The following is a 12,142-nucleotide window of genomic DNA, read 5'->3' as shown; positions in this document are numbered from 1 at the left end:
TTGTCTTTTCTCCCAATATGTGAACTTTTATTTCATAATAACTTTCCCAGTACTGCAGAAATAAGCTTAAATTAGCTCCATTGTTGAAATGATGACCACAGCTGAATTCTGTCCAACTTTGCAAACTTACGCCCAGAGGATGCTGCTAAGTTAGGGAGCATGCTGACTCAAAGCTGCATCAGACGCCACACATTTTATTTCTGTTTGGAAACTAGTGCTTTCAGGAAGACCAGTGCTACATTTGGGGGATCATTAACTTTAGTTAAGGGCGTTAGCTCCTTGGCTGATAATGTAGAGTAAGATGGGCTTTTAGAAACGGGCCACTGTGCACTGGAACCTTACAGAAGCTCCCTTCCAAGGGAGGCGGAGTGGTGTCGGAGTCCCTCTTGTGTAAATGGGGGTAATAAACCACCCATCTCAAAATGATGAGTGAATTAAATGACCTAAGAAACACGGCACACTTCAGAATAGCTCATGAAATATAATTACATGCTCAAAAAATGGCTGCTTTCATGATTTTAACGACGATAACAGACCAATGATTGAGCACTTTCTATGTGCTAGGCACTTTACAAGTAATTATTTAATCCCCACAAAAGTCAAACCTCTAGTGGGCCCCCTGTGAAACATCCCGCAGCGTGTCCCTCCTCTGCAGGTGCACAGCTGCCACCTGGCCTGAGCCACGGAACCTGCCTCTTTGCCTGACTGTAGACAACTTAGCTGATGCTCTGCGTCCACGGCAACCTATGTTCACACGACAGCTAGAATAACACTTTAAAAGGGCAGTCAGGTCATTGCACTCCTGTTCAAGAATTCTAAAAGCCCTGACAGGACGTGGTCCGTCCACCTCTGGACAGCACCTTTGCTCATCCCTCTCCCCTCACTGGGTACGGTCACACCAGTCTTTACGCCTTGAATATAACAAGGGACAAAAAACCAAATTTGTACCTGAGGGGGATGGACTTAATGTACTTGCTTATCTCTTTCACTTTTTCTCTTTGTTTCTGAAACTTCTTTAAAAACAACAGTAACAGTTTACTACAACCATTTAATGATGAGTAACAGCTTTTTAAAACTTGGAATCCAATCCAAGCATAAAAGCATAGGTTCTGATAACTAGTAAACTTGACTTTGAAAGAAGACATGACAAGTAATGCACGCAGGTAGAAAAGACGAAATTTTTTAGCTGACTTCCCTGCATCAGGCTGAAACACAGGAAATTGCCAATATATGGATATTTTTACCAACAAAACCCCAGCAAGTTCAGATGGTTCAACTTAATTTTAAAAACATGATTTGAAAAATAATGGATATCTGTAGAAATTGTAGAAAGGAAGCGGCTAACACTTCACTGCAGTGAATGTGAACTGGCAGTTACTGAGAATGGTTTATAACCATTCCTCATAAATGGTTAGAGAAAGTCCCATTCATTTTAATTGCGATAATTAACAATAGTTTTAAAAACTTTATATTATGCAAAATCTCTAAAGTGTAAAAAAATAAACAGAAGAGCATAATGAAGCCCCCACACGTATCCATTTCCCAGCTGCAACGATTAACTCACAGCCAGTTGAGTTTCATCTATGCCCCTATTTACTTCCTCCATCCTTTACTAGTATGAAGCAAATCCCAGACGTCTGACCATTTCATCCACTGATTTTCCAGTATAAATCTCTCAAACGTAAACCATAATACCATCACCATGTCTAGAAAATTAACAATGATTCCTTAATATCATTAAAGCGTGAGTTAGTGTTCAAGACCCAGCCATACAATATTGCCAAAAAAACAAATCAAAGCTGAATCTCATCAAGCCTCCAGACTCAAGCACTACTTCACAGGAAGTAACAGAGGAACATGCTAACGTGGAAGTTACACCACCAGGATGCAGTCAGCAGCCAGAGCCCAGGGAATCGACAGGACAAATGACCTGCTTTGTTCAACAGCTTACGAGGATTATGAGGAAAAATAAAAGACGGAGAGACGTGGAAGGGTAACCTACAGATAAAGAGACTTAAGGGACCTATCAACCAATCTCAACATGTGGACCTAATTTGATTCTAATTCAAAGAAACAAACATAAAAAGAAAAGAGAGACACTTACGAGACTTCTTCAGAAAGGCACCTAAATCATCTTCCCTGACCACTATCACTCCATTCTCTTAACAGTGCTTAAAACTGTCTGAAACTGAACTGTTTCAATAGAGACTGACTCCCTCCAGGCAGTGTGAGCTCTGTGAACACACCCACTTTTGTCTGTCTTACTCATCACTGAATTCCTGCATGAGGGATTCAATTAATTTGGACAGCCCTGGTTCTACAGTTTACTAGCTATGCACTACCTATTTTTTTTCTGGTGATGAAGACTGGCCCTGGGCTAACATCCATTGCCCATCTTCCTCTATTTTGTGTCTGGGATGCTGACACACTACGGTTTGCTGAGCAGTGTGTAAGTCCACACCTGGGATCCAAACCTGCGAACCCCAGGCCACCAAAGCAGAGCACCCAAACCTAACCACTACACCACCTGGCTGGCCCCATGCACTGCCATTTTAACAACATTAAATCTTCTGGTCCATGAACATGGAATGTCCTTCCATTTATTTAGATCCCCTTTAATTTCCTTAAACAACGATTTACAGTATTCCGAGTAAATGTTTTGCACCTCTTTTGTTAAATTTATTCCTAAGTATTTTACTTTTTGATGCTATCAGAAATTGAATTTTCTTAATTTTCAGATGGTTCACTGCAAATGTATAAAAATCTAATTGATCTTTAATATTGATCTTGTGTCCCGCAAACTTGCGAATCCATTTCTTCTAATAATGTTCTAGCGGATCCCTTGCCATTTTCTATCTATGTGACATTACCCGCAGACACACAGCTTGACTTCCGTTCCAATCGGACGCCTTTTATTACTCTCTCGCCTAACTGGCCTGGCTAGAATCAAGACATGCTTTTGAGATGCATCCATACATTAGTCGTTCTTCCCTTTTTACTGCTGAGTGGTCTTCCACTGTACAACTATGCCAGGGCTTACTACTCTCCTGTTGATGAACACCTGTATTGTTCCCAGGTTTGGACTATCATAAACAGAGCTGTTAGGAACATTCTTAGAGAAGTCTTTTTGTGGACATGTATTTTCATTTCTTTTGGGTAAATACCTAACCTAGAATTGTAGAAACCATAAAATTAGTGTATATTTAACTTATTTAGAAATTGTCACATGGTTTTCCACAGTGGCCGCACCATTTGACACTCCCACCAGCAATGTGTTAAGAGATCGAGCTGCTCTCAATCTTTTCCACAATTGCTTGTTAGTGCTTAAACTGTAGCAATTCTGGTGGGCATGAAGTAGTATCTCACTGTGGTTTTAATTTGCATTTCTCTGATGACTAACAATGCTCAGCAAGTTTTCATGTGCTCATTGGCCCTTTGCATTTCCTCTTCTGTAAAGTATGTGTCTGAGTATTTTGATTATTTTAAACATTGGGTTGTCTTTTTATTTTTGATTCATAGGACTTCTTTGTATACTCTGGACAGAAGCCCTTTGATATATGTATTATAAATATTTTCTCCCAGTCTATGCCCTGCTTTTTCATTTTCATAACAAAGTCTTTTGGTGAGTATTAGTTTGCAATTGTGATGAAGTCTAGTTTTTTAATTTTCTTCTTTTACGGTTAGTGCTTTTTGTGTTCTAAGAAATGTTTGTCTACTTAATGGTTTCTTAACAGCGGCATTATTGACATTTTGGGCTGGGTAACTGTCTTGGAGGGCTGTAGGGTGCTCTGCAGCATCTCCGGGCCGCTACCCACTAGATGCCAGTAGCATCTCCTACTTACGAGGACCAAACATGTCTCCAGACATTGTGATTGGGAAACTCCCCTGGAGGCAAAACTGATGCCAGTTGAGAGCCACTGGTCTACTCCAAAGTAAGCAAAGACATTCTTTTTGCCTTTTTGCTATGGCTGTCATATATCCAATATCTTGTTACAACCACACAAGACATTGCTTCCTTGTATGTCACGAGTCTTTCTTCTTTAGCTGCTTTGAATTTTTTCTTTTTCTATTTGGTTCTCAGAAGCTAAACTATGATGTGTCTAGGTGTAGTTTTCTGATTGTTTTTGGTTGGGGTTTGCAGTTTCTTGGACTTGTAGATTCCTGCTTTTCAACAAATTTGGAAAAGCTTGGCCCTTGTCTCTTCAAGTATTTTTTCCTACCCCATTCTGTCTCCTCTCCTTCTGGGACTCTGATTACACATACATTGGACTGTCTGATACTCTTGCACAGGTCACTAATGTCCTGTCCAATCTTTTTTCAGTCTCTCTGATCTTCATCTTAGATAACTTCTACTGACATTATCTTCAAGTTCACGTTCTTCTGCAGTGTTCACTGTTAAACCTGTCTAACCATTTTTTATTGCAGATGCTAGATTTAAACTTCAGATACAGATCCAGATTTTCCATTTGTTTTGTAATCCTCATTTCTCTGCTGAGATTCCTTACTCAACCATTCTTTTATTTTCCTGTAAATTCTTGAGCACAATAATTATTTTCAAGTTTTTGCCTGCTAGTTCTAATATGTGGATCTCTAAGGTGTTTTTAGCTGATTTCTAAAACAGGATTGTGGGTCCCCCTTTTATTTTTGCTTCTCAGTGGGCTACATAATTTTCTTTTGGTATGTTGGACTTTGCATACAGAACAGCGGTGTGGTGACTGAAGAACACTAATATTTTTCCTAGAGGGTGAGAGCCTCTCTTTCATCTGTATCCCAGAGTGAGGAGCTAATTACTCGGATTTCAGGACGTGTTGAGTTGACTGTGAACTGAGGCACAGATTCAAGAATGAACTCACCTCTGGTTAGCCCAACACTGTCTTTGCTAGGGTTTAGGTGATCTGTCTTATATGTGATGGAGCCTGGAGCCAGGAGGCAGCTCGGCTCCAGCATTACCTTTGGATTCAACAGGTCCAGGGAATAGGGGATTGCAAGACGGTGCAAATTCTTTCTGCTTTTCAGTCCTGCCTTTATTCCCTTTCTCTCAGCAAAAGTGGGAGAGGGATGGATAGGGAGGATTTTCATACCATACAAATTACTGTTGTACTTGCATGTCTTTAGATCCCAATTTTTTTTAAAAACAGCCTTACTGGGATATAATTCATATACCATACAACTTACTGATTTAAAGTATAAAATTCAATAGTTTCTGGTGTATCACATTATTAACCTTAAAAGAATTGTGGTAAAATAGATATAACATAAACTTGCAATTTTAACCATTTTTGACTATATAATTCAGTAGTATTAATTACATTCACAATGTTGCACAACCAACACCATCTATTTCCAAAATGTTTTCATCACTGCAACCGAAATTCTGTAAGCATTAAGCAATAACTCTCCATTCCCTCCTCTCCCCAGCCCCTGGGAATCTCTAATCCACTTTCCACCTCTATGAATTTACCTACTTAAATATTTCATTTAAGCAGAATCATACAATATTTGTCTCTTTTTGTCTGGCTTATTTTACTTAGCATGATGTATTCAAGGTTCATCCACGTGTAGTATGAATCAGAACTTTGAAGGCTGAACAATATTCCATTGTATGTATATACCATTTCGCTTATCCAGTGACCCACCGATGGACACTTGGGTTGTTTCTACCTTTTGGCCATTGTGAATAACACTGTAATGAACACCGGCAAACAAGTGTCTGTCTGAGGCTCTGGTTTCAACGCCTTTGGGTATATGCCTAAAAGTGGAATTGCTGGGTCAGATGATAATTCCATATCTGGCTTTCTGAGGAGCGATCAAACTGTTTTCCATAGCAGCTGCACCATTTTATATTCCAACCAGCAATGTATGAGGGTTCCAATTTCTCCAAATCCTTGTCAATACTTGTTATTTTTTATTTTTTAAAATTATAGCCATGCTAATGAGTGTGGAGTGGTATCTCACTGTGGTTTTGATTTTCATTTTCCTAATGTTTAATGCTATTGATCACCTTTTCATGTGTTTACTGGTCATTTGTTTTGCTTGTCCCCATTGTTGCCAATAACTTTTTCTGTCTTTTCCAGGTAAATTTCCTGTCTTCAGCAAGGCCCCTCTTGCACCTTCCCAAACCCAGACCTGACATTTGTCTCCAGAAGCTGCTGTATCACAGTGCTCACTTATGATGGACTCCCTTCTCTGGAAATGAGTTCAACAAGGCTTTCTTGTTGTCACTCTTTGAGAGTCCCATTGGGACAGATTGTATTTTCCAAAGATGGTCAGAGCAATATTTCTAGACTCACAGGCTCTTCTAGAGCAGAAGGTGAAGTCCACTCCTCTCCCCTTGAGCCTGGGTGGGACCCTGTGGCTGCCCTGAACAAGAGGATGCACCAGGAATGATGCTCTGAGACTTCTGAGCATCATAAAAGATTCTATAGCTCCTGCCGTGCTCTGTCTCTTTCTTGGAATATTCCTCCTTAAAATCCAGCCACCACGTGTGAGGAAGCCCAGGCCACACAGAGAAGCCACATTTAGATGTTCTAGCCAAGAGCTCCAGTTAGGGTCTGAACCAACAACCAAGCCAATCACTGGAGATAGATGGATACACAGACGAAAACAAGTAAGTAAATGGTCCTAGGTTTTGGGATAATTCGTTACACAGCACTGGCTAATTCCAATACCCATAGAATGACTGTGATTTTCACACTATCTGCAGTTTTCTTCATGTTATAATGGGAGCGAAGGTCTTCTATATCCTAGATTTTTCTGAGGGTGCCCCTACTATCTGAAAACTCCTTCATTTTCACAATGTCTGTCATGTGCTAGCCACAGTCCTAAGCACCGGGGATACAGCAATGAATACAAGAGAAAAAGCCCCTGCCATCATAGACAAAATACTGATTTGCATTTCTGGCCCCTCTAATTGCAAACATAATTTCTATGAGGAAGAATATGGAGGGGTGTTACGAGGCAATAAGGAGTTAATCACAGTAAAGTTTTCTATCTCTTGGCTCAACAGTATTCTGGGAGAGTGACCCAGGTAGCTCTCTACTTCGTTCATTTTCACAGCTAGGTAACCTTCGACTACAGAATAATACCAGTTCATCTAGTTGATAAACATTGGGGTTGCTTCTGGTTTTGGGTTATTATAACAATGTTGCTATTAACACTCTCCTATCCTGGCACACATGTGCATGAGTTTCTCTAAAGAACAAACCTAGGAGTGAAACTGCTGGTCCTACTAGATAATGCCAAACTATTTTCCCACGTGGTTGTACCAACTTAGACCCCGACTCAGAACGTGTGTGTGTTTCCGTTGCTCTGTATATTTGCTGGCATTTGGTACCATCGGGCTTTTAATTTTTGTTCTTATAGGTGCATATCTCTTTGTGGTTTTAATTTGTATTACTAATTAAGTTGAATATGTTCATTGGTTCTCTGGCTGTGCTTTACTTTTTTATGTTTTGTTCCTTCTTGTTTTAAAAATTGTGGTAAAATATAAAGAAAACATTATTTAAAGCATTTTCAAGTATACAATTCAATGGCATTAAGTACATTCACAATGTTGAACAACCAATATTATCCTTTTTATGAAGTCTTTCACCGATTTTCTTTCCATTGTATTTTTTCCCCCCCGAGGAAGATTAGCCCTGAGCTAACTGCTGCCAATTCTCCCTTTTTTGCTGAGGAAGACTGGCCCTGAGCTAACATCCATGCCCATCTTCCTCTACTTTATTTGTGGGACGCCTACCACAGCATGGTGTGCCAAGCGGTGCCATGTCCGCACCGGGATCCAAACCAGTGAACCCCAGGCCACAGAAGCGGAACGTGCGAATTTAACCGCTGCGCCACCAGGCCGGCCCCTCCGTTGTATTTTCAGTTAAGCTCACAAATCTAATGTGTAGAGAACTCAGTGAATTTTGACATATAACTGTTTATAATGTTCAACATGTCAATCACTGTTAGTACTCTAGAAGGCTCCTCTCTACCCCATCTTTAACGCCCTCACAGTAACCAAGGTGCTGACCTCTCTCATGACAGCAGAGTTCGGCCTGCACTTGACTCCAGGTAAATGCAACCCAGCAGCGTGCACTCTTGCGCCTGGCTTTCACTCAACACCGTCTGCGGGATTCCTCTGTTTGTTTGTGTAGGAGCAGCACATTCTATTTCACCGCTTTGCAGTATTCCACTGTGTAAACACACCACCATTTATCTATTCTCCAGCTGACGAGCATTCGGGCTGCTTTCTGGTTTTGGCTCTTACGAATATACTGCTACGAACATGCCCATCCCCATCATCGGTGAACAAAGGCACTCCTTCCTGTTGACTGCAGATCTAGAGGGAGACCTGCGGGGTCAGTGAGGATTTTGTGCATCTAGTTTCCATACTACCAGGTGGGTTTCCAAGGCAATTATATGACTCTGCTTCCCCACAGCAATGAGTGAGTGTCTCCTTGCTCTGCTCCCTCCCCAGTACTGGGGGTTGCCAGCCCTTTCCATTTTAGCCATCTTGGCAGGGGTGTAGTTGTCTTTTTCCTTTTTGATTTGTATTTATATATTCTGAATACAACTACTCTGTTGGTTACACAGGCTGCAATTTTCCTATTTCATGGCTTGTTTTACCCTAAAATTAAGAAAGCTATAATTTTAGTGAGGTCAAATTTTCCTTCTGCCTGAAGAATATCCTTTAGATTTCCCTCAGGTCTGGCAGGCATGAACTCTCTCAGTATCTCTCTGAAAAACGTCTTGTTCCACCTCAGTCCTTAAAGATACATTTTGCTGGTAGATAGGCTGCTTCTGGCTTTCAGTGTCATTGCTGGGATGGCAGCTGTCAGTTCAACTACTGCTCCTTTGAAAGGAGCCTGTCCTTTTCCTCTGAGTACTCTGAATATTTTATCTTTGTACTTCTGCAGTTTCACCACGATAGGTCTTGGATCACTTTCCTTTTACACGTTCTGCTTGGCATTTTGAATCTGTGGGTTACTATTTCTATTTGTTTTGGAAATTGATGTCTTTTTCTCTTCTAATATTGCCATAATTCTTTCTCTCTCCTCTTTCTGATTAACTGTATGTTAGATTTTCTTCTAGGATTTTTGCCCTCTCTGTTGTATTTTCCATCATTTTTGCTCTCCATAACGCATTCCAGATAATTTAATCTTACCTACCTTCCAGTTCAAGGGTGAGCAAACTATAGCCCATGGGCCAAATACAGGCTGCTGTCTGTTTTGTAACTAAAGCTTTCTGGGAACACAGTCATGCTGCCTCATTTACGTATTGTCTATGGCTGCTTTTGTGCTACACTGGCAGAGTTGACTAGTTGTGCCAGAAACGGTACGTAGCCCTCCAAGTCTAAAATACCATTTGGCCCTTTACAGATAAAGTTGGCTGATCCCTGGTCTAGTATATTGCTGTTCTCTTCAGCTGGGTCTGATCTGCTGATTTTAAATCTTAATTATATTTTTCTATAAGTTCTATTTGGTTCTTTTTCAAAGGTGCTGTGACCCGTCTTATAATTTCTTCTTCTTTACTGGTATTTTCAAGTTTGTGTTTTCTTTCTTTTAAACATGTAAAACAGCTGTTTTACAGTCTCGAAGTCTTCGCAAATACAAAGCTGATGTTTATTCTGGCTCTTGCTCAAAGCTCGCTGTTTCCTTGTGTGACTAATTTCGGTGTGGGAATCGGTGTGCTTTAAAATGATCTGAGGCCTAGAGTAAAGTTACTCCTCTTCAGAGTGGTCTGTGCTGCTTTTGCCAGAGACCAGGAGACACTACCATCCTAGGATCACGTCAGGTCACATTCGCAGGCTGAGACTGATGAATCTGAAGTCCCAGGTCACTGTGGGGAGGGTGTCCTTTAGACTCCTCACTTTGCACACATCTTGGTTAGCGATTTCTGCCCCTTTGCCCTTTGGGGTTATTAAAATAGCAAATTTACATCTTCTCAGAGAAGTAAATGCTCTCAGGGCAAAACTGGCTTCTGCGATCCCCTCACTTCTACAGGTTCCCATTTTACTTTTAATTTGGCTTGGTAAATACTTTGTTAGCTTCTCAGTGCTTTTAAAACTATGGTTTTCATGTTTTATCTAGCATCTTTAGCTATCTTCAACAGGGAACTTGGTTTGAATGACCTAACCCGCCATTACCAGAACTAGAATCAGAAGTTTCATTTCTCTTTGTCAAGGGTCACTGACTAGGGCAGAGCCTAACTTCAAAGGAAAAAGATGATAATGAGAATCTCTTACTGAAGATGTGTAAGAGACATATAATACGCCTACCACTTTATTAGCTACTGGATGAACACCAATGCTACCTTCAGAAAGTCACAATCATTTCCAATATGTCAGAGTACCCTCCTTCAGAAGGACTCCTCAAGAGGCTACTGTCATCTACCACTGGCATGCGATGTTAACAGTAAATTCAACCTCTCTGGGTCCTCAGTGTCTGCATCTGTCAAATGGGGATGGTAACAGCACCTACCTTGTGGAAGTACTAATGATTACACGTGTCAATTTGTAGAAAGCACTTAACACGGTGCCTGGCACACAGATAACCACAGCTATACACACTGAAACAGCTCAGGTCACTAAAAGGAGTCCCTGGACGACACATAGCTTAGCACAGGGGCCATATACGGTTTCTGTTGCATATTCTTCCTCTTCTTTTTGTTTAAACAACCATTTACAAAGGTAAAAACCATTCTTAGCTCAAGGACCTTAAAAAAAAAAACAAGGCCAAGGAGGGGATTCTGCCTATGGGTTGTCGTTTGTCAACCCCTGGCCTAACAGAACAGGCAGAAGACTGATGGAAATCAGGCAATGTGCTTTTAAAGTGCTTTCCTAGAGGACTGTCAAACAAGGATCAAAATTGTAGTGATTCTCTCAAATGAGAGGCTGAGACTTCTGCAGCCCCCAGGGAGCTAAAGAAGGCGGAGCCTGAGAACCCCACCCGGCTGTCTGCTGGGGGTGGGTGTATAACATGAACTGACTATATTACACAGGAACAACATGGATGCGTTTGATATATGTTGACACAAACAGGGGCAAACATAAGTATATACCTGGCCAAAGACTGTTCCACCAGTACTGGCTGCTTGACCAAACAAAGAACCAGTATTACCAGACCCAAAACCTGTAAAATAAAAAGAAAACAAAAGTTTAATTCGGATGAGTCTTTTACAACATCAAAGCGGTTTGTTGTTTTTTTCTTAAATAGCATTCAGGTGTGTAAGGTACCCCACAATACATCAACTCACGAATAAAATTTGTTTTCCTATCTAGGAATGGAGTAAATAATTTAAAGACCTTTCTTCATTGCTAACATTTTATAATAGTATAAATTCCAAAGTCCCAAGAACTGAATCCTTGTCTCCTACCAAACCCCAGCCAGGTGGGGACCAATACAACGGTATACTCTCAGAGTAGCTCTTCCCAGATGTTTAGCTGCCAAGAAGTCTTTCCAATGACTGACTGAATATCATAAATAGCTCCACTCCCCCATTTCCGCTCCTCTCAATTTCCAGATTCTTTCTGGGTTGTTTATCTTTCTTCTAGGTGGCATTACATGGTTGAGGTGCTGGGTTGAACAGGGCCTGGGAAAACCAGCAGAACTATACATTACAACAAAAGGGCCCTAGACGAGGAGGTGGAGGGCACGAGTTCCATTCTTGTCTGTCACTGATCTAGGAGGTAAGCTCAGGCAACTCTTAAGTCCTCAAGCAGGGCTGGAGCAGACTGCTTAGGTGCCTTTCCACCGAGTTACTATGTGAAACAAGAATTCCTCAGAGGTTCCCACTTGTGCTGACATAGCTTGATTACACCTGACTGCAGAACAAAGGAGGCACTGGAGATAGTGTTAAATATCCTGCTCTCTTTAGACACACCTGGCCTTTTCCCTGCGCCTTCTCTAGACCAAGTGATCACACTGCCCATCACTTAGACAGGCTACCCAGCCCGTCACAGGGCATCAGGTGAGTCGCAAAACTGCCTTTCACCACTTGGCCTCGTAGCTAAACTGAGCGAGAACTTAACAAACATCTGTCAAAGGAAGAAGGAAAAGATTTCCTTTCTAATAAATTATGAACCATATTCAAATAAATTACACCAAAGGAATCAATTAGCAGTTACCTATAATCCTGCAAAACTAAGGAATCATTGATC

General features: G+C 41.1%; 1 protein-coding gene across 8 annotated transcripts in view; it reads right to left on the bottom strand.

Annotated features, from left to right (window-relative positions):
• Nucleotides 1-12,142, bottom strand: part of NUP214 (nucleoporin 214) — a 97,472-nt gene that overhangs the window by 15,784 nt on the left and 69,546 nt on the right. For all 8 annotated transcript variants that reach the window (XM_070250868.1, XM_070250871.1, XM_070250872.1 and 5 more), the window contains exon 30: nucleotides 11,044-11,114. In XM_070250868.1, coding sequence (XP_070106969.1) covers nucleotides 11,044-11,114 — 71 coding nt within the window. The remainder of the gene's footprint in view (nucleotides 1-11,043; nucleotides 11,115-12,142) is intronic.

The sequence above is a fragment of the Equus caballus genome, chromosome 25, assembly GCF_041296265.1.
Source record: "Equus caballus isolate H_3958 breed thoroughbred chromosome 25, TB-T2T, whole genome shotgun sequence".
Lineage (NCBI taxonomy): Eukaryota > Metazoa > Chordata > Mammalia > Perissodactyla > Equidae > Equus > Equus caballus.
The sequence above is the reverse complement of the archived record's forward strand: the minus strand, read 5'-3'. Positions and strand labels throughout refer to the sequence as shown.